Source organism: Clarias gariepinus, chromosome 13 (genome assembly GCF_024256425.1).
Source record: "Clarias gariepinus isolate MV-2021 ecotype Netherlands chromosome 13, CGAR_prim_01v2, whole genome shotgun sequence".
Lineage (NCBI taxonomy): Eukaryota > Metazoa > Chordata > Actinopteri > Siluriformes > Clariidae > Clarias > Clarias gariepinus.
Genome location: NC_071112.1, coordinates 20,276,031 through 20,298,116, shown reverse-complemented (window position 1 = coordinate 20,298,116; position 22,086 = coordinate 20,276,031). Strand labels below are relative to the sequence as shown.

The 22,086-nt window shown below is 38.6% G+C and overlaps 2 protein-coding genes across 8 annotated transcripts in view; both read right to left on the bottom strand.

Moving 5' to 3' along the window:
* The window catches only part of dnmt3ab (DNA (cytosine-5-)-methyltransferase 3 alpha b), a 60,697-nt gene extending 52,711 nt beyond the window's left edge, over positions 1–7,986 (bottom strand). For all 5 annotated transcript variants that reach the window (XM_053509349.1, XM_053509351.1, XM_053509350.1 and 2 more), the window contains exons 1-3: positions 7,853–7,986; positions 6,444–6,630; positions 3,828–3,935 (exon numbers count right to left, since the gene is read on the bottom strand). In XM_053509349.1, the coding sequence (XP_053365324.1) occupies positions 3,828–3,935; positions 6,444–6,518 (183 nt within the window). In that variant the 5' untranslated portion in view covers positions 6,519–6,630; positions 7,853–7,986. The remainder of the gene's footprint in view (positions 1–3,827; positions 3,936–6,443; positions 6,631–7,852) is intronic.
* Positions 7,987–13,407: 5,421 nt separating this feature from the next.
* Positions 13,408–22,086, bottom strand: part of dtnbb (dystrobrevin, beta b) — a 32,382-nt gene continuing 23,703 nt past the window's right edge. For all 3 annotated transcript variants that reach the window (XM_053510175.1, XM_053510177.1, XM_053510176.1), the window contains 6 exons: positions 20,356–20,452; positions 20,141–20,158; positions 19,129–19,288; positions 18,928–19,017; positions 17,130–17,183; positions 13,408–16,075 (listed from right to left, as the gene is read on the bottom strand). In XM_053510175.1, coding sequence (XP_053366150.1) covers positions 16,026–16,075; positions 17,130–17,183; positions 18,928–19,017; positions 19,129–19,288; positions 20,141–20,158; positions 20,356–20,452 — 469 coding nt within the window. In that variant the 3' untranslated portion in view covers positions 13,408–16,025. The remainder of the gene's footprint in view (positions 16,076–17,129; positions 17,184–18,927; positions 19,018–19,128; positions 19,289–20,140; positions 20,159–20,355; positions 20,453–22,086) is intronic.

Below are 22,086 nucleotides of genomic sequence, written 5' to 3'. Positions count from 1 at the left end.
TTGGCAGCATTTGATGTAGAGTATTAGACTTTACTGTTTAATAAACTGTTGAGCAGATGTAGTATTTATGTTGTATTAATATGATTTGGTAGGAACCCTGTGAATTATGGGTACTTTTTCCTTATGATAAAGTTGATCCCTGCATGGAATGGTCAAGTAGAAACAAAACCTGATAATATTAATCTTCGTTCAATAATTTCAATAATTTACTATGTAAAATAAGAAACGGACTGAAGAAAGTAACGCTGCACAAAAAATATATGAAAAATTATGTTTTATTAATTTCTTATTTAAATTCTACTCAGTCTGTAAAATTTTGATTAAACATTTTTCTGCAGCAATTTTAACATGAAAAAATTGTAAAAGCAAACCAGCTGCTTCGAATCAGAGCGTCCAAAAAAAGGTTAAAGTATTATTCATAAAAAAAAATTATTGTGCTTATATTCAGCATTTCTTTTATAATCTACAATACTGAATATAAAGGACATATACTATTAAATTAAACTGAGTTACCGTCTATATGTACTATTTTACAATCCTTAGTGTAGTTTCCGCCCTGTACATTTTTGGTAACAAGGCATTGCTATCATCCTGTGGCTGTTTAACCACACGAGGCACACTAAAGGGCTGACAAAAAGCAAACAACCTGAAGGCCCTGAAGTTGATGTACTATATAAATGTCTCATTTACATCACGGCTTAAATAAAGACATATTTCACCTAAGCATTGCAAGTATAATTAATCACACAGATGTTTTGACTCTTGGATTCCCATGGTTTGCACAGTGCCTGTTAAGACAAGGAACACCTTTTTGAAGTGAACACGATGTATAGAAATAACAAGACACAATTGTTTGCTTTTCAATTTACCATGAACTGTTCTAAAATATAAGAGAGAGCAATGTTAGAAACAGTCATGCCCTGCATGCAGGAGAATAAATACAGTATGAAAGAAACCTGAGGGTGAAATGGGGGGAGTGTTTGCAGCTAGGCATAAACACTTTCAGCAGTGATCTTTTTTTTTTTTCCTGAAAAACCCCATCAGCCCAGATGCTGCGTGTTGGGGGAGGGTACACAGTGGTTATGGCTGAAGGCTAATACTGTGCTGGGTTGATCATATTATCTTTAAAAGAGTCTCAAAAATACACATTGTTAACACCTAAAAAATTTACTCTGCTTGGTTTTGCATAATGCTTTCTTTACAAAAGGCGTTATCATTTCAAAGGATTTGCTTTTAACACAGACATTTAAAGCGTTTTTTGAGAGGCCCCAACATGAGAACCATACAATGATGGTTTTTATTATGGACGTATCACTTACTAGACATGGTTCCCAGGATATAAAAACTGTCTCACGTCACCCAAGACTCCAAAACAAAGCCCTGATGTTTTATGACAACGTATCCTGTATGGCTGGCTTATTAATCTCCTCACACAAAGACATATCAGCCCACTGGATCTGACCACCTGCTTTAGGAGTACTCATGAGTGGTAAAAGATTGATATGAGAAAGAGTAGAAATCAAGAAGGACAGATTTAAGGCCTCGGGAGAACGACGCTGCCAGTCTGACAGTGGCGTTGCTCTTCATACTCGCAGCTGCTGCTTCGCCTCACTGCCTCTGAGTGTCAAAGCCGTTCTCGCGAAGAGGAAATCAAAGAAGGCAGACACAGAACACAGCCATTTTATGTCTCGCGCTAAAAAGAACCTCTAGAGCCACAACTGGACTGGCTGTTTCTCGCTATTCTCTGGAGTGGGATAACTTAATCAGGGCTTGACTTTTTTCTCTGGGAGGATGGAATATGCCTGTTCGGAGACTTACAGATTAAAAATTGCATTTCCTCCAAACATTTGTATGTTTTAAAGGAAAGGAACACATTTACTAGTCTACTGGTTTTTAGATAAAAATATCATCACAGCTTAACAAAGTCTGCTGAATCACTGTGGTAGATTTTACATGATGATTAGAACAACTTACCAGCCAATTTCCTTACACAACTGTCTTTAATAAATTTTTATAGCAAATTCAATCATTTTGGAAGCATCTTCAGTTTGCAACAATTTCTTTTCACATTACAATACGTTTTGTAGGGTGTATTTAATGTAAACCTAACTAAAGCTGGACATTTCTACTTCCATCAAAGCTTAAACAGTATAAACTTCATGGTGCATTCTTTCCATTTGTTTCTTTTTTTGTTTTTTTCTCTCAACATTACAAAGAGCCAGTGGTATGAGAGGAATGTTGGCTGTTTGTCAGAAAGGAGCTAGTAGGCTCCGCGTGTTTTACTTTCCTCAACCCTCATAAAGCAGAAAAAAAAGAAACCATTACTCAGCTCTAACAAATAATAAAACAGCTGGCAAATTGCAAGCAATAAACATGGTATAAAGTACACACAAATCAAATGCAGAGCAACATGGGCAGTGAGCAGATGTTGACTGAAGCGGAAATATATGGCACACTTTGTACAAAGCACCTTTTCTATTCGAGCTATGAAACCTGCACATGTCTAGTCTGACATTTTTCAAAAGAGGAAGGGGCAGGAAAGGGGCTGTCTTCACAGCCACCAGACTACGGTGTAAAAATAGCGTTTAAAAAAAACACACACATGCACACACACACACATGCACACACACACACACAGTGTGGGGAAACAATACCATTATTGGGTCATGATGAAAAGTGGAGCACATCTTATGAGAGGGAGAACACCTTTCTCATTACTTCCCTGAGGGATATCTTCATATGGGGTTACACAGATACTTCACAGACACAAGTCAAAGGCAGCATGAAAATACTGTATGACAGGCCACTAACGTGTGAACAGAAATTCCCTTACTACTGCGACGATTACCTGTTGAAGGGATGGTGTACTGGGGTAATAAAACTGGGATGCCCCCAGGGGGGAGGGAGGAGCAGATCTGGGGTTTCTGAGCACCATGTGCTCTGACATGCCCCTCGCCAGATTAATTATGCAAGACATAGGATTATTTTCAAACACGGGAAGAATGTTATTTAGCAGAAGGTGTATGTGAAACACACTTTACCAGAGTGGGTTTTTTATGGAGTAAATGTCCGGCAAAATGACTTACGCTGAAGAACAAAAGGAAATATGAGAAGATCTGAGGCGGATGTGCAAAGTGAAACAAGAAAGAAAAAGCCAAGAGAAATAATGAGAGTGAAAAGAGAAGATAAATGAGTCAGCTCTCAGCCTGTGAGAAAGAATGAGTGTTATGCAACAACATTCCTGACCCCGTGACCCAGACATGATCTCTGTCAGAGGTCAGACCTGAAGACTGGCTAAATACACATGCAGGGCAACATGAGCTATAGCCTCGGTTAGCCTTCAGCCTTGCAGGCCAATACCCAGTCAGGTAAACATATCCACACGCTGCCCAGATTAAATCTAATACCTCAGTCTAAGGGGATATTAATAAATTATGCAGTTCCAGTCAGAAAGAGCAACTACAGCTGTTTGTTGAAGATGTATCTTAATTATGTAGTTCTTATTTATCTTAACTTGAAATATTGTGTGCAGTTTGGGAAGAACAATAGGCATGCGTTTAAATATCTTAAAACCAACTTCACCTCGATGTGCTTGCTTTTCATTTCAGGAATTTTTATTTTTTTCACGTTAACTGAGTCATCAACAAGTGTGAAACAATATTGATGTTGAAACCATGACTGTTAATGATTTGACCCGCTATATTGTGTGTTCTAACAAACCTTCCTGTGTATCCTGTTTTTCTGCTTTCTTCCTGAAAGTAAATCCTGCCAAGATACTGTTAAATGCGTCTTAGCGCTAAACTGTACACCGACTGCAGCATACTCACAAGGAGGTGTCTGCGTTTGCGGCTGGGCCTTCCGACTTTGCGGGCCGGAGTGCTGAACGCTGGCCTGTCCGCCACGGCCACCTCCTTCTCTCGGCTCACACTGTCAGTCTGCCCAAATGACAAAGAGCCTCCATGTCACAAATGCATCACACCACACCTCCACTCCCCACCGTTTCCATCTGTTTCTGTCTTGTAACCTGCTTGTTTTCACACTAATGATCTGTTCATTTCGGATAAAATTACCCATTTATTTGTGTGTTGTTGTTTTTTTTTTTTTTAATAAAGTGGCTTAATTTCAATACCAAACAGTACATATTAAAAATATAACAAGTTTATAAGACAGAAATTATGATGAGGACATTTTTACCTGAAAATAATTAAAAATATTTAAAAGGGCTAAATTGATAAATGTGAATCTCTACCAATGTTAACTCTTATTTGCTCTCAAGTCATTGTACTCACACCTGCTTGCCAAGAAAAGCTGTTTCTAAAAGTATTAAACAGAAAATTAGTGTTAATTAGGTAAATAAGCAAAATGTTTTTGATATTACAGTGGGCAATAAAATGCAAAAATAATTCTACAATACTTCAGGAGTTCTTTGTGATACACAAAATATATCACATTATACAACTGTGCAATATTTAGTTGTACAATTTTTTTTTACAGAGAGTAACAAAGTAGTAATATAAACAAAGCCACTTGATGATAACTTCAATACTTAGTGTATCATGATCTTAATATATCACTCTATTGCACATGATATCATATCATACTGTAGCTCTGATGGATATAGAGCTCTTAGAGCATGCAGACATTTAAGCCGCTTTGCATCCTCTAAAGGCATCTTGGGAAGACGGGATGGGGTAACATCATCATCTTCATCATCTCCATTGCTATCTCTGACACACTTTCAATAAACTGTGCATGCCAGGGGTTGCTGAAGCCACAGACACACCCCAACATGAACAGGGGTGAATGAGTTTCTCTTTACACTCTTCTTTTTTTTTTTGTCTGGACAAGGATATTTAGATAATGAGAGAGGCCGGCACTTGAGTGACACCTCCCTTTTAGGCACTATGAAGTGAGGATTCTATAGCCTCGGAGCTGACCTACCACTCTCGGCTTCCACTTGACACAGTTACAAAGACATTTGGCAGCTCTTTCTCTTCCCTTCTTCCCGTTCCTCTTTGTCTGGAACAACTGTGTCTCCCCCCCACCCCAAACACCCAGTCTTCCTGCCAGCCAAGCACCCTAGGGTCTGCAGGCAAGAAAAGACGATCCTAAGGTTGTCACGACACTAAACCTGACTGAATAGCAATGCTCTAAATCATGTTAATAGGCATACTGAACCTGTCCACCATGACTGAAGGTCTGGAGTAGTTGAGCGACCAATGACTGCCAATCTTTACTTACGCCTAATTCATTTCTCAGCTATGTATATTTTTGGTGATATAATTTTTTTCATATAAACAACAGTGGCCAATAACTATTACAGAGCCAGACATTACAACTACACTATTACTACTAGTGCTCGAGTACTGATGAATTTTAGGTGAGCAATCTCATTGTCTCCCACAACACCTCCAAGCCAACAAATCTTTTTCATTTAAAAAGAAATTTAAAGTGAGGGTTTGGGAAACTTGGCATTGCCTGGCGTGAACTCACCAGCATCATCTATAGCTTCGCTCTATTTCTGGCAAATGGCCAGTTATTTAAGGCGAGCCTTGTTGCCAGGCAACAGGGCTACAGCGAGCCTCGCGCAGCTCCGCGGGTGGAGAGGAAGAGAAAGAATTCGTCTATAAATCAGCCATACAGCATCCTCCTATCCACAAGCCAACACCCACGTCACCAACCACTTGCATGACACAGCCGCACAAATCTCCCGGGCCGAGGAGGATAACAATGCATTGGGGGTATAAATACGACACATTGTGATACAAACAGCCCCAGAGGCAGTACACGGTCGTTATTTCAGCTCACAACTCAAAATAAAGGGAGTTTTGTTCAGGTTAATATGCGATTAAATAAAGAGAATGATGTCAGGCTGTATTTCAAGTGACTGTCTGAGAACATCTTGTGTTTAGTTCTGAAAACATCTGGACTAGGTGAAAAATTGAAAAGGGTTAAATTTACTGGGGCAAACCACTCTGTTAAATAAAAGGTCTTAATTATGTTTAATTCTACTGTAAATCCTATTAACATCTGTCCCTTTTCAATCACTGATTATACCTTAAATGTGTAATTTTCTAAGTACAGCTTGTCGCTGCTGTCTAAGATGTCTTTTTGAAAAAAAATTTATTTATGTATTGGAATCAATACCAGAGACCGCATTCTCAGATTTCACAAACATTGTATTTAATTTAAGGCGCATATTTGCTAAACAGAATGCTTTTTATTTAACCAAATCATAGCTAACATTAAATACTTCGGATAAAAATCATACATAGGATTAAATTGTAAGTGTGAGAATTACATTTAAGACGAATATCAGTGGTGTGATGAAATGACATGAAATTGCAGTGGGTGACTCATTCTTATTCAAATGTTCACCTCTGGTAGTCATTACAGACATATTTACACCTAGTGTTTGACTGTTGCAAAGAGCACACGCTTACCATGCGATTTCCCCCACTGTTGAAGTCAGAGCTTTTGAAAGCAGCGGTGGTGGTGGTGACTGTGTTGGATGGCATCACCAAAAGAATCACTTTCCGATACAGTACAAAAAATTAATTTAAAAAAAGGAGCAAAACAAAAAAACTAAAGCAAAAAAAAAGTTTCAGTGATCCTCCGTTGCTTGGTTTCCTGCAAAATAAAACAGCATATGTCAATTACATCACACAGATACTTTCTAATACACACTTTCTTCGGCTCACACTCTTATAAGATTAAAGATAAGATTACACACATCACCTATAAAACAAAGGACTAGATCTATTAGGAAAATTGAAAAAAAAAAAAAAACACTCTGACTCCAGAATTCATACAGACTGAGTTAAAACACAAGCATATAGATCACATCTGACCCTCTATAATGTCCAAAACCTGACAAGAATCAACAAGTCACCCTGAAGTCTTCATCCCACGATCCACGTCTAGATGTTCCGGAATTGCAAAGCCAGATTCCCTGAGATATGCTAACAAGGTTATAAAATATTGATTCTCTACAGTGCATGCATGCATACAGGTGCTATTTGAATCACATATTAGCACTACACAAAAGGCACGTGTGTCTGTGTGTGTCTGTGTGCTGGATGGGCTTTTCTCTGCCCAGCTCAGTTCTGCATATGATATACCCTCTCCAGGAAAGATATATGAATTGCATATAGGTTATGGTACTGCCTCCAACGCCATTTTACTCGCAGAAGTTGAGCAGCTTTGTCAGTGTTGCTTGTTAAATCTGCTTTGTTAAATGGAACTATGTAGAGCCGAACACAATGACAGTGCACGATCCGATTCAGTGCAACATACACAAGTATACAAGATGTTTAGGTCAGGTTTTTAATTTCACCTGGAAATCATAATAATACGTTAAGAAACGTTATTATGGGATTGTTTTTTAGGTTTTCTTTTTCCTGTAAAGGTCACATATTTTATCATCACCATGCTTGTGTCGATGTGTCGTGTTTTTTGGCCGAGGTAGCGGAAGCGTGTGTGTGTGTGTGTGTGTGCCGGTCGATCACCTGCCTTGGCCGTACGAAAAAAACAAAAAAACACTAAAAGACACTTTTATTCAGAAAGGCATTCGGATTTCTACCCAAGACTCGGTGTTAGAAAGACCCGACCCGTTCGTGTTCACGTTTATCTGCCATCTATAAAATCCGATCAAGTTCAAGTGCATAAAGCGCAGCGCGTGAGTCTGAGCTCTGCAGAAGCGGAACGCGCCTCGTCTCTCTCTGACCTCGCGCTCGCTCTACACCGCGACCAGTTTCCTCCTGCACAGCGACCTGCACCAAGGCGGGTTTTTTTTTTTTTTTTTTACAAAGGGGCAGGGTGTGGTGATAAAGCGGAGCATGATTTTAATTACCCGTGTTGTGCCAAGTCCCAGACCTGAGCCCTTTTTTTTCTGTTTTGTTGCCGCCGACTCCGGATCCTCCTCGCGCTCCTCTCCCCGTCCTCCGCCTCCCCGGCCGGCCAGCACTTCTCCCGCGGCCTCGCGCGCACTGCAGAGGGCCGGCCTGCTTCGAGCGCGACGCGTGGTCCTACTGCGAGTCAAGTTCTCTTTACGCCTGCCAGCTCTGGCATTTCATTTCCAACTTAGTCGCGTCCCTGATCTATTACTAGCGGTAGTACCCGTCGATGTTTTTCTGCTAATTCATAAAACGAGTTAAAAGGTTAAAGCGAAACAATTAGCCGATCAGCTTTATTGTAATCAGTGATATTATTTCAGGTTGAATCCCACGTACGTGTCTGCTTGCAACATAGATGAACCACTTAATTATTTTGAACATGTATTTTTACTATTTTATTACAAATGTATTATTTATACTAATTTATCATTTTAAATATGTTCAACATAATTTTTATTTTTTTCAAGGTTTTGTTTGGAGTGACAACATTACAGTATATAATATTGGTTTGCACTGCATTGGTGGCTAAATTTTAGAAACTTGTTAAAAGTTTACCAAGTTCACAACAAGATTTTCAATCTACTGTTATTTCATTTTATCACGTTCAATAGGAAAGAGAGGATATAGAAAAGTTTATATTTACGCTAAAGTATTCTTATTTTGTCATCAGACAAATACATAATCAGAGAGGAAATCATAGATGAGAAATTAGTAGAAAAAAGTTAATCAGATAAAGATGACATTTTGTATAAAATACTGCCAAAGTTTTATTAAATTTTGTCAAAACGGTTTTGCTGATGCTGTGACAAAATCTGGATGGGCCGACATACAGACAAACATACACACAGAAAATTTTCTGAGACTGGTTTTAGGTCCTTCAATGTACGAAGCAAGTTCTGACCAATGCTGGACTGCTAGGTGGAACCATGGCTTAATGGTTAGCACTGTCGCCTTGCACCTCCAGGTTCCGGATTTGATTCCCAGCCAGGTTCGATTTCTGTTTACCATAAGTTTGGTCGGTTTTCTCCTACAGTACAAAAGTAAAAAGACTAGCCATTATTACCCATAGTGTGTGAATGAGTGAGTAAGTGAGTGAGTGAGTGAGTGGATGTGTGTATGCTCCTGTGGCCTGCGATGGATTGTCACCCTGTCCTGTGCCCCAAATCCCCTGTAATATGTTCCAGGCCCGACAAGAATTAGTGAAAAGGTGAGAACAGGCAACATCAACAGTTTAAATTAAATTGTGATTAAAATCTGGTACTGAAATCTAAAGTGATCTTAATCATAACATTTTGTCCGAGCAGTAACAATGTGGTCATAAATTTGTTTCCTTTCACCTAAATAAAACCCAGTGCGGTCGTAATTGTGCAAAATTGTGGCGTAACATCTGTGATTTTACATATTTAACTGAAATCAGCATATTACTTAATAATAACAATTTATTACATGTTGTTATAAAAGCATTTGTCAGTGCAATCTGGAATAAATGTATTACTTTCATGAAATGCAGCTGGTAAATTGTTCATGTTTGCCCTAACCATAATGTTTGTGGGATCTTTTTTTCAGCCCCATCAATAAAAGTAAAATAAATGTTATTTAAAGTCTTCCATGGAAATGTGAGTCTAGCTTACTTAGGATTTGTAGACATACTCTTTTGGACATTTTCAGAGGAGAGATTGTGAATATAGCGGTAGAAGGATGCTAAGGTTGGAACTGCCAGACAGGAGGTCTAGAGGAAGACCAAAGAGGTGATTTATGGATGTAATGAGAGAGGACATGAAGTTTGTAGGTGTAAGAGAAGAGGATGCAGAAGATAGGGTTAGATGGAGGCAGATGATTCGCTGTGGCGACACCTTAAAGGGAACAGCCGAAAGACAAAGAAGAAGATTGACAGCTCTTTTATATAAGCTTCAAACTTGAAGAGACATGTTTAAAGGCTACACCCTAAGCCCCCTTCATTATAACTCCATAATTAAACTTTCTGCCTAATTATAGTTTGCATTCATATTTTTCCATGTATCCTTGTGGAGTATTTAAATAAGAAAGCTTCTTTTGGGTGTTCCACACGGAACCTTAATGCACTCTATGTTATAGCCTAGTGCCTATGGTTTACAAGTAGCAACGCCCTGGTTTATTGTTCAGCCAAGATGCAAAAACCTGTATTGTGCAAGACAGCAGTGGTCCAGCTGCAAGGTGTGATTTCCAAAGCTTACTTGACGCTTCAAGAGTGGGGTGGGTATATAGATGAGTGGGTGTGATTGTGCAAAACACCTTAGTACAAAGTTAGACTTTGTTGATGCCAAATCACCATCTGTCATCACTGAAGTTTCTCTCAGTGCAATGGTGTCAACACCTTCTTCAGTGAGAGCTGGTGTGGGTGCAAACTTTCATTTCAACCACGAACAAGCCACTCCCAAAGAAAGCGAAAAACGACTAATTAAACAGGTGGCATTAGATGTGGCTTCTACTTGGTTGGAATGAAACCTTGTGATACTTACAGTAGAGTAAGGCACCTCCAGTACACTTGTAAAAAATCCTACTTGTGATGTTGATTATACAGTATACAACCATTCCTGTAGCAGGAGTTTGGATATATTTGTTACTAAGAGCTTTTTAATGGTATATCACACATAGTCAAGAGACAAGTGGTTCTACATATGTCTTCATATGATTTTCATATGAGTATAGTCTTCATTTGCCTTTGATAACAGTGTTATTTCAAGTGTGCTATTAGACAGGCCAAAAGGCATGAACTCCCCGAAGTTATTCCCCAGGGTAATGTCTGTCTCAGTCATGTCTCCAGCTCTGGCAGGCACCTGCTAGTAGCTGCAGTGGGAAATGTATTTATTTATTTATTAATTCATTTATTCATTTATTTATTTATTTATTTAATGTTTTTAATTACTCCCCAATGTGATTATCTGTCAGTTCCCGCCGAGCCTTTCCCTGTCACATGACAGCTTAAAACCAGGGAGGATGAAGGCAAATGTAGTTCCTCACAGACATGAATCCATGCTCCTGCTGCTCATGTTCCATCATGTGGCAGTGTTTCATTCTCAAAGGAAAGTACTAACTGCCTACCTCTGCATGAATGAGCTCAAAGATGCCCAACGTTGGCTAGTTTCAATGTGATTTAACAAGGAAGACAAAGAGTATTGGAGAGTAAGGTGACAGCATACATGTTGCACCACACAGGAGCTTGTTTACAGCAGGCAAGTCGATATATAACTCTTCATCATAAATGCTTAAATGGAAACCTCTTTATTTTGAACTGTTCATTGTTGATCCAGCAGTAGTGGGGTAGTGGTTAGCAGTGTCGCCATGCACCTCCAGGGTTCAGGTTCGATTCCTGCCTCGGGTTTGTGTGCATGGAGTTTGTATTACTTTACGTTCTCCCTGTGCTTGGTGGGTTTTCTTTCGGGTGCTTCGGGTGCTCCCACAGTCCAATGACAGATTAGGCTAATTAGCGTTCCCAAATTGCCCATAGTGTGTGGGTATGTGTGTGTGAGTATGTGTGTGTGCCCTGCAATGGATTTCCGCCCAGGGTGTACCCCGCCTCATGCCCTAAGTCTCCTGGGATAGGCTCCAGTCCTCACGTGACCCTATACACAGGATAAAGTGGTATAAATAATGAGTGAGTGAGTTGTAGATCCTACAGCTGTCACAAAAGTATCATTTTCTACATATACTCTATTTTATTTTGTGCATGTATTCCAGCACCTTTAAAATGTTCAGATTTGTCTATTGGTCTTAAAGTTAAAACTATATAATTTTATTTTATTTTTTAAGGTCATTGGCAATCGTATAAGCATATCGTACTGTGTATGATTGTGTATGTGACAAATAAAATTTGAATTTGAATGGTATCAGTTTGAGCCAGCTCCATTTCTGCAAATTACAATAATCATAAAAGTTGATAGTTTACGCCCTCAATTTCAAAATCAAGTTACATTTTACTTTTTAACAGAAAGTCCATGTTTCAACAGTCTTAGAAGCACAGACTGAAAGGAAAAGTGAGAGAGTGTGTGAAGATTTGAGGGCTGATGTGGTTCAGTGGACCGGAAGCACCTGTATACTGTAGGCAGCAGTACTTGACACAGCTGGCTGGGACAGGTTCAGACGTGGAGAAGGCACCACTAAGTAACAACAATTTCTCTCATTCTTACCTGCGCTAGTTCCAGGCCAGAATCAGCTCTTCTTAACTAAACTAATTTGTCTTATGTTGTAGACATACATTATTGGTTTCATATCTAGCCAGCCCTGCCATCACAAAGGGTACAGATGACCCTGGCCCAAGTCTAAGTCAAAGGTCTATAGTTGACACTTACTGTAAATGATAATAAGAGTTGAATAATTTATCCCTATAATAAATTCATTATTAGATAGATTTATTGCAATTATTAAAACATTAAACTTGTCATCTGACTTGCCATTTGTCATGGTAAAAAATGATGCAATCGAAAAACTTGATCAATGATTTAATGCTTCTTAGTAATGTATTCAACTTTTGTTTTGATTTTAATTCATCATTTGCTGTTTTGTCTTTACTTGTTTTATTTTGTTTATTTTTATTAATGTTTTTATTGCATAAAACAAGTTGCCCACAAGTTAAAACAAATAAAATCTTTTTAAAGATAATTAAACCAATTTGTTAAAACAACTTCTTTATATAATTAGATAATAGATAATACCTTTAAATGTATTGCAGTATGTGGGGCAAGTGCCATGAAATGTCTAGACTATAATATTAATATTATATAATATAATAATTATTAAATAAGATATATGAGTGCAATCAAATACCAGGTTTTAGAAGATGAAGTATATAAAATTTTCCAATGTCTTAAATTAACAAATTATTTTTTTCTTTTTATTGTGCATACATTATTGAGTTCTTAATCTGAGTGCAACAATTTCGAAAAAGGAAATTGCATAAGTGCTTTGTGCATGCCCACGTAAAACCATGACTTTTTTTGGCCAGGCATCTGCAATCATGTTTTAACTAATCATGTTTTAGTTGAAGTAGTGTACCATTTTTTTTATTTATCTTTTAAATTTATAAGAATTTGAATTTGTTAAATGATTAAAGTCATTTAACATAATTTAGGTACATGCTAATGGGTGACCTCTACAAAGCTAATGATCGAGCATTAATTTGAATTTGCCCATGTTGTATAAGAGTAAGAGGGTGGTGGGGTGGAGGTGGTGCTGGAGTGGGTGCTGATGAGTGGTGCAATTTAGAAAATGTTGTCCCCCTGTCTATACTTTCTAACATCTGGCCTGAATCCAGCCACCAGTCACCACACACATTCCCCTTCTACTGACATTTTTATGGATGCAGCTAATTAATTGCATGCACCTAAACATAACTCTTACCTTAACCTCAAGAACCAAAATAACACTGTGGTTATTTTAATTTTTAAATAAGAGCTTGGTTTTGATAAAAAAAAAATCCAAGATATATTTTAAAAGAAAACACACACAGGTTTATATATTTCACCTTTAATAATTTACAAAAAAAGACATATATCTGATAGACATAAATTGTGGATTTGAAAGTCAAACATTGCAGTAAAACAAGAAATACAGCGGCAAAGCTTTGACATATAAAATAAATTTAGCACAAGCATATAATTTTCAGTTCTGGCTTTTCAAACAAATCATATAATTACAACAGAATATTAAAAATTAAAGCAGTATTTGATATATCGTTATGTTCAGACAGTATGACACTACAGATCCACTTTTAGAGCTAGTGGCATACAGTACAGAGTTGATCCATATTTTATCCCAGGGTTAATTTTGCAAAGTTGAATATGTATAGTGTTTAAGCTTTCATGACTGCGAAGACCCTCAGTGGACTACTTCAATAAATTCATAATCATATGCTGTGATTAAACACAAACACATAGAACGAAGACATAAGGACAGACTAAAGTTTGGCACGAATTTAAAGGCAGAACAAGAAGTTTTCCAATGAGCACAGATAAATAATTGCATTCCTACAAAGTCACATACTAAAACTCCTATCTAAGCGCTGACTTGCACATGTGCAGAATACTTTTTTTTATTTATAGAGCACTTTATACAGTACATCTAGGCACACCTACATCATAAGATTGCATTCATATTCGTAGCAAAATGATACAACATGATCGTTCCTATCCACCTTTCAAAGCAAAAATCGGTTTCATTTGTTCTTTACATACGTAGTACAGTAAGAAGTACAAAGGAAATGAGTTATTGAGTTCGGAGTTTGAAGCCCGTATGTTTGACATGGATGTTCCAAGCGTGCTTCACCACTTTTATTATCAATGACAATAAAGTCGAGTTTCTATATAAAATGTCAATATTATTTTATGTATTTCATACATTAAGCATCATCATCAACTTCCATCGAGTGTCAAAAATAAATAAATAAATTCTCATAAAGCACACCTACTTTTACCAAAGAAACGGCTGATTTTTACACAGTGTTTAACAATAATAAGAAATTATTCTTCAAGAAAGACATTCAATAAACATAATGCAGAAGTATATGCTTTGTGTATAGAAATACAATATAAATCAATATATACTGTATATGAATCATGGCCTATTGCCCATCTACTGTCTCCCAAAAAGTGATCTCTTAAATAATATTACTATTCCACAGTTTAAATAACCATACTTCAAGATACATCCTTCAAATAAATGATCTAATCATAACAGTCATCCTCCTATCATACGCAGAAAATAATCGATTTTATTGTTTGATATTTAGTCTTTTTATGTAATAAGAAACAATTAATTAATGCCATTTAAAATCCCAGCAAAACAAACAACACAATTATGTACATTATATTTCGATGAATGCAATTATTGAACCTGAATTCTTTTTTAATTCAAGTACAGCATCATTTTCTTGCTCATAACTGTAAAGCTCTATACTGTAAAACTTTAAAATCTGAGAGATTAACAAAATATTTATGTATAGCCCCTAAGCCTGACTCCCCCACCCACCCTGCTCAAATATTTCCTCTCTCTCACCACTGTACATTCCTTCTTCTCTCTACACAGTCCAACAGTAACTTCCTGCGACAGCTCTGTTGACTACCATCGGCCAATCAGGTCAATCTATAAAGATTTTATGGTCTGTGCTCATCTTTGATCTGCAAAGCTTATTGGGCTAAAATCAATGCCATGCCTTTGTTCGCAATTTTTGCCACCATCTTTGCTAGTCCCTGAGCACCAGTTTCACTTATTTAGAGCATGACTATTGACTAAAAAGCTTTTGAAGTGACTGTAACAGAAAGATATGTGCACTCCAACAGAACGCAACCTTTACCGGTATACAGATACCTGTATAACTACATCTTCTTTTTAAACACTAATGCACCAACAATTGGATCTATATGGCCGAGAACAACTGGAAGGCTTTCGAGCGATGTACAATAAAAAAAAATTATTAAAACATATATGAACATATAGAAACAGATGGTTAAAAGTAGCATCCTCACAAAGATTCCCTGACAAACACCTGGCGTTATTTAGAGACAGCTTTGACCTAGTGCTTTATCATGGGCCGAGTGGACTAGCAGCAGTTCTGATGAACATGATCAGAGTGGGGAAGAGGATGGACTCCCACAGGCAACATAAACGCCACATGCAGGTCAAAGACAAGGGTCCTCCTATTATAAACTTCATGCAAAACTCAAACAACACTAAACAAAACATTATCACTAATTCTACAAAATCTTTATCACAGGAGGACACCTATACAGTAGGAAAGAGCTGCGGCTGAGATCAGCGAATGGTTCCCAGCATTAACACCGACTATGCACAGTGTGACCGTTTTCGAGACTGAAATCAATACATTTTTGATGGGACGATGCACAAACGAGCCATTCTTCTGCAGACAGGAATCAAAATGTTACATAATTACAACAGTTTTATACAGATAGACATATAGAGCTATATATTTATATATTTTATTTTTCTCCTTAGTAGATACAGCTTGCTCTCTGCAAAATGTGATGAAGTGTTCATTTCACATAGTGAAACCTGGCTGGGAAGAGCATGCATTACATTGTGTGCTAATGCCAGGAAGGGTCTTGTTGCCGCTGGTTCTCGCCAGTCACCTCCAGACGTTTAGAATGAGGGGGTGGAGTGCCTGTTCCCATAATGCCTCTGTGCTGACACTGAATGAAACACAGACTACGGTTATGGATTGTGAGCACTCTTCTCCAAAAAAAAATCATTCCAGACCCAGGCACTGCCGGGCTGAACTTTTGTGATGTGCAGAAATTACACCTATTAGATGTTTTTCATTTTAACACTTACTTGTAAAATTCCGTACTGTTGTAATCAGACTCAGCTAGAGAACAGCTCGAAAGGAGAGCTAAAACATAGCTAGAGTGCTAACCCCCTTTTTGGATGTGAATTACGTGGGCGCACATTTATGCGGAAGATGAATTCCATCTTTGAGAAACATCTGCCATCAACTACTGTCAGTTGGGGAAAAAATAAGCCTATGCTTAATATTAGCACTAAATGTGCTATTGTGCTTCTTTATTCCACTTTCTATTTGTTTTAGTACTAAGGACGGTTTTATTACATCCACTAACAAAGGCGAGAATTATCCCTATCCTTAAAGTCTCACAGTTATACATAATGGAGTACAGTATATACAAAAAAATACCACCTTACGTATACCTTTCGAGCTGGTTCCTACTGTATGTTGGACAATGTGTACAGAATATGAACATATTCAATTACCAGCATGTAACTAGACCCAGAGCCACAGGTATTCAGTCATTCAAAAGTATGCTACCTCTCATCTACTTCTCTTTCATACTACCCAAAGTTGTTAACCAAAGGAACCTGTGCAAATGATGCCAGAACCCCTTACAAGCTGAAGATGGACACCAGCTATGCGGTTACTCCTTCGGGACAAACCAACAATAGGATTCTAACTGCCTCTGGCTGTTACCAGGGGTGAAACAAAATGCTAGTACCATATGTAACTGTAGTTATATAACTCAACAAAACAGTTCTATCGAAAGATGCATGTACAAAAATTTTATTAAGAGCTGGGTTATGCGCCTCGTAATGACTTTGCTGAAACCCCTGTAATTACTGTATATAGTATATAGATATAAAGCAAGGCCCTTAACTCTCAACTGCTTACAATGTAATCAAATACAGGTGTAAGTTGCTCTGCGAAATGTGATAATGATGATGATGATAACTCACCTTTTTCCCTTCCATTCCTCATGTTAACCTCCTCATCTTCCAAACCATCATCAACTGTAAATTTGAACACAGTTTCAGGATAACCCCTACGTATAACAGTAATAATAATAATAATAATAATAATACACTGCCTTGCCAAAAAAAAGGTGAATTTAAATAAGAAAATACTTAAGATCATTTAATTGGATAATTACTTCAGTGATTAATATGTTTCAGCTGGTAACAATTCTTTTTAACCCTAACTGATGCAGTGATAAGCTTCTTATTTAGATAACCATATCTGGAAATCTATCCCATGGCTGTAGAAAAGACATAAGGGTCAAATTACTGGCCTGCATCAAGCCAGCAGCAAAGCAACTAAGGAGACTGTTGAAATTACTGAAATTGGGTTAAGAAATGTCAAAGGCATTATTAAAACCTTCAAGGATAGTGGTAACCCTTTGAGTTCACATAAACAATGTGGTTGGAAAAAAAAAAAAATCTTGAATGACCGTGATCAGATATCCCTTAAATGCTTGGTGAAGTCACGTAATAAGAATTAACAGGAAAAATCACAGCTGTGTTTAATAGGAAAAGTAAAACCATTTCCACATGAGATTAGAACTTATAAAACTGAGACTAAGCAGATGACCATAAGAAAACCACTTGTTAGTGAGGGTAATCAGAAAAAAGTCACAAAAAAGTGATGCACTCATTATGCATTGTAGCCACTGTACAAGCCTCAGGAGGCAGTTTTACCAGCACACTATGGGCGAATATTAGATAGCATCAGGTATAAGAGCGGTGCTCTATTATAGGTGAAAAGATAAAAGTAAAAATATAAAGAAAAGAGAAAAGAAAAAAGTGAAAATAAAAAGTAGAGATCTAAAAAGACAGGAAAACAATCAGAAGTAAGGCGGCACACGCAGACATAAGGGCACCTCATGTAACACTTTCTGAACAGAAGAGAGTTAATAAGAGCGGTGTATAAAAGCCACTACCTTTCGCTGCTTGGTGCTCATGCAAGCCAATCATCCTTGGCCAAAATAAACACCCCACGTTGCAACGCTGCCCTCTAAGTCCTGCTTCGGGGCTCCCACACTTCACAACATACTTGGTGGCGCCATACATAAGCGCCCCCTCGTAACGCTACCACAGTCCAAAGACATGCAGATTAGGCTAACTAATGTTTCCAAATTGCCCCTAGTGTGTGAATGAGTATGAACTAGTGGTACAGACATTGGACTAGGGCTCAGAAGGTCCTAGGTTCAAATCCCACGTTGTCCCCGTTGGACCCTTGAGCAAGGCCCTTAACCCTCAACTGCTTAAATGTATAATGAAATAAAAATGTAAGTCGCTCTGGATAAAAGCGTCTGCCAAATGTAAATGTAACTGTATGTGTGTCCTGCGATGGATTGGCATCCCATGCAGACTGTACCCTGCCTCATGCCCTTAGTCTCGTGGGATAGGTTCCAGGCCCCCCATGCCCCTGTATACAGGATAAAGCTGTGGTGAGTGAATGAGAGTCCTGACAATAATCCCATCTTTGGATAAGTTGTTATAAGCAATACCAAAGTGAATAATAGCCGAGATAATAATAGCCATAATAAAAGCTAAAAATGGTCAAACAATATATTTGTATATATCTTTTTTTTGGCCAGGCAGTGTGTATAGTACCACAATAATAATTCACAATACACTATCACATTAATATGTGAGATTAAGATTATGCATTCCAATCAACTGAATTTCAGTCACTGAACTACAACTTAGACTTCTTCCTCATAAGGTCCTCATAACATACATAACAATGCAATACCTGAGTGGAGCTCTTTAACCAACGATGACATGGTATTCGTGATTGAGTCCGCAGCTACCAAAAGATCATTACGGAGATTTCTAGGTACACCTGAAACACACAAGTGGTGACATTTTTGTTTTAATATTCTGTTCCTATAGCATTTACTCATAACAGTAACAACTGACCTCTGTTTTATGTACTGTATCAAGATCATCTCACCCTGAGAGAAGGCATCCAGTACATCGTCACTGACACCGGCCAGGCAGTCCTGTGGTGTGTGAGTAGGCGTGGAGCCGGCGGAGGTGGAGCGGATGGGCATGGGCATGGTGCAGCTGGCACTGTGGCTGGGTGAGGAGTGTGGTGAGCCCCCTGTTTGAGCCTATAGCAGAGAAACTGGGTTAAGCTGCCAGCAAGGGAACAGGAAGCAGATCTCACTGGGGATGAGTGGCAATCTGACTCCTCACAGACACACTCCAGTCCTTTCAAAAAGCTAGCCGGCACACAGACGATATTATCAGTACGAACGCACCTATGGACATATGATATACATTAAACCTCAAGCGGTGGTATATGTTCTCATCACACCTTATTTGGCCTCACATTCACAGAGAGCCATGTGTGTGCCATTAGAAAAGCAGGCAAATGGAGAGGTAGATGAAGAAAAGGGGCACTGTGTCCCATGGATTGGTGCAGGGCCCAGGAGCCGTGGCACACAGCCAGGCAGCAGATGGCCAGCCAGACTGCAGTCACATTAGAAGCGAGGTGGTTAGCTCACATGAAAGGCAAGCACGTCTCTGATATTTGGCAGGGATATGCATGGGTCAGCCTGCCCTCTGCCAAGCAGGGAAATAAACCTACGAGACCTACAGTAGATTGCGCTTCACGTTGTCTAATAGCTACAATTCACCGGCAGAAATCCTCTGTTTTATTTATGACTGCCTCGAAAAGCATTCTTGAGCATTAGATGGTTTGCAGTGCAACGTTAATAAGGGGATTTCAGTTGTGTGAAATGAACTTGCTTGGATTAGGACATGCAGAACTGTTGCATACTGTACTAATTATTAAGAGTTGCCAGATTAATGTGCTTGATTACAATGCCTGGGTTATTCTTCTTTACATGTTGATGTTAAAACGCTAGCTCTATATGTACTGTACGATGCGGTGGCAGGACCACAAACGCTTAATTCAATTGATAATAATAATAACAACGACTGAAGTCAAGAACACTTACGCCTTTCTGTTCTTCATCCTGTCAGCCAGTAGAAAAAAGGGGCAGTGAGGAAATACCGATTCATGAATGGGGTAGAGAGAGAGAAAGAGAGAGAGAGGGAGAGAGAGAGAGAGAGAGAGAGAGAATGAAAGAACAGCCAGTGAACCATGAGGTACAAAAAACATGTTTACAGAAGGTTCACTATCAAAGAACAGCACTACTAAACCAAGTTATACCTTCAGCAGTCTCATGAGACCTTCCAGCTGGACCATCAACTCTCGCCTACTCTCCTGTAGAGCCGACATGCGCTTTTCCAGCTCATCTTTTCTGTGCCTGACCAAAACACGCACAATGCATGAAGAAATACACGACTAGTGCAACATGGATGAAATGTGTTATTCTTAGTATAAATATTATCTATATTATATTTGTTATTTTTAGTATATTATTAACCTTTTTCCTATTTACTGGGGCATAATGCGAAATTAGCAAATAGAACAAATATTTTCTAAAGGAATTAAATCAAGTCTGTAGACAATGTATACACCAGGAACATGACTGAAAACCAGGCTTTCAGCTCCTAGACACCCTCTGGTGTCCAAACATGGTACTTTAGTTTAGAAATGTGGCCATACAGTAGGTCTTAAAACACATTCTGTCTCAGCAAAACTCTGGAGCATATAGATGTATCACAAATTGTAAAGTTTCCAATTATCTCATTTAAGACGTGAAATTTAGATTGATATCAGTTGAATATGAATGTGTACATTTTGGACATTACCTGAGGTGTTGTGATGTGATCTAAGGTGACCAATTCATTGGTACACCTTGCTATTATTTGGTTGGACCCCTTTTTCCGTTCAGAACGGCTTTAATTCTTCAATCCACAGATTTAACAAGGTGCTGGAAACATTTCTTTGAGATTTTGGTCCATATGAGAGCAACACATATTTGCTGCAGATTTGTCCATGCTTATCCATGATGCAAATCTCCCGTTGGACCACATCCCAAAGTTGCTCTATCAGATTGAGATCCGGTTACTGTGGCGGCCATTTGAGGCCAGTAATATGTTCGTGTAACCAGTTTGATATAATTTAACTTTGTGACATGAACATCCTGTTGTCATAAAGGCATGGGCATGGTCAGCAACAACACTTAGGTAGGCTTTGGCACTTAGATGATGCTCAATTAGTACCAAGTGGGTACAAGGCAGGATAGATCCATGTGTCATGCTGTTTACCACAAATTCTGCCCCTACCACCCAACATGTTGCAGCAGAAATTGAAACTCATTAGACCAAAAAACATTTTTTTCAGTTTTCTATTATTGAATTTTGGTGAGCCCATGTAAATTGTAGCCTCCGTTTCCTTTTCGTTGCTGACAGGTGTGGCATGCGGTACGGTTTCCTGCTACTGTAGCCCATCTGTCTCTAGGTTTGACATGTTGTGCATGAAGAGATGCTCTTTGGCATACCTCGGTCCTGTAATGATGTTATTTGAGTTAATGTTCCCTTTTATTAGCTCAAACCAGTCTGGCGATTCTACTTTGACCTCTGGCATCAACGAGGTATTTTCGCCCAGAAAATCGCTGCTCACTGCATATTTTCTTTTTTTTTATACCATTTGGTCTAAACCCTACAGAGGGCTGTGTGTGAAAATACCAGTAGATCTAGATTATTATTTTTTCCTTTTTATTACTTAGACGGTGGCACGGTGGTGTAGTGGTTAGCACTGTCGCCTTGCACCTCCAATGTCCGGGTTTAATTCCGTCTAAGTGTGCATGGAGTTTGCATGTTCTCTATGTGCTTGGTGGGTTTGCTCTGGGTTCTCCTGTTTCCTCCCACAGTGGAAAAACCTGAAGATTAAGCTAATTCCCAAATTGTCTGGAGTGTGTATATATGTGTGTGTGCCCTGCGATTTATGGGCACCCTATCCAGGGTGTACCCCGCCTTGTGCCCTAAGTCTCCT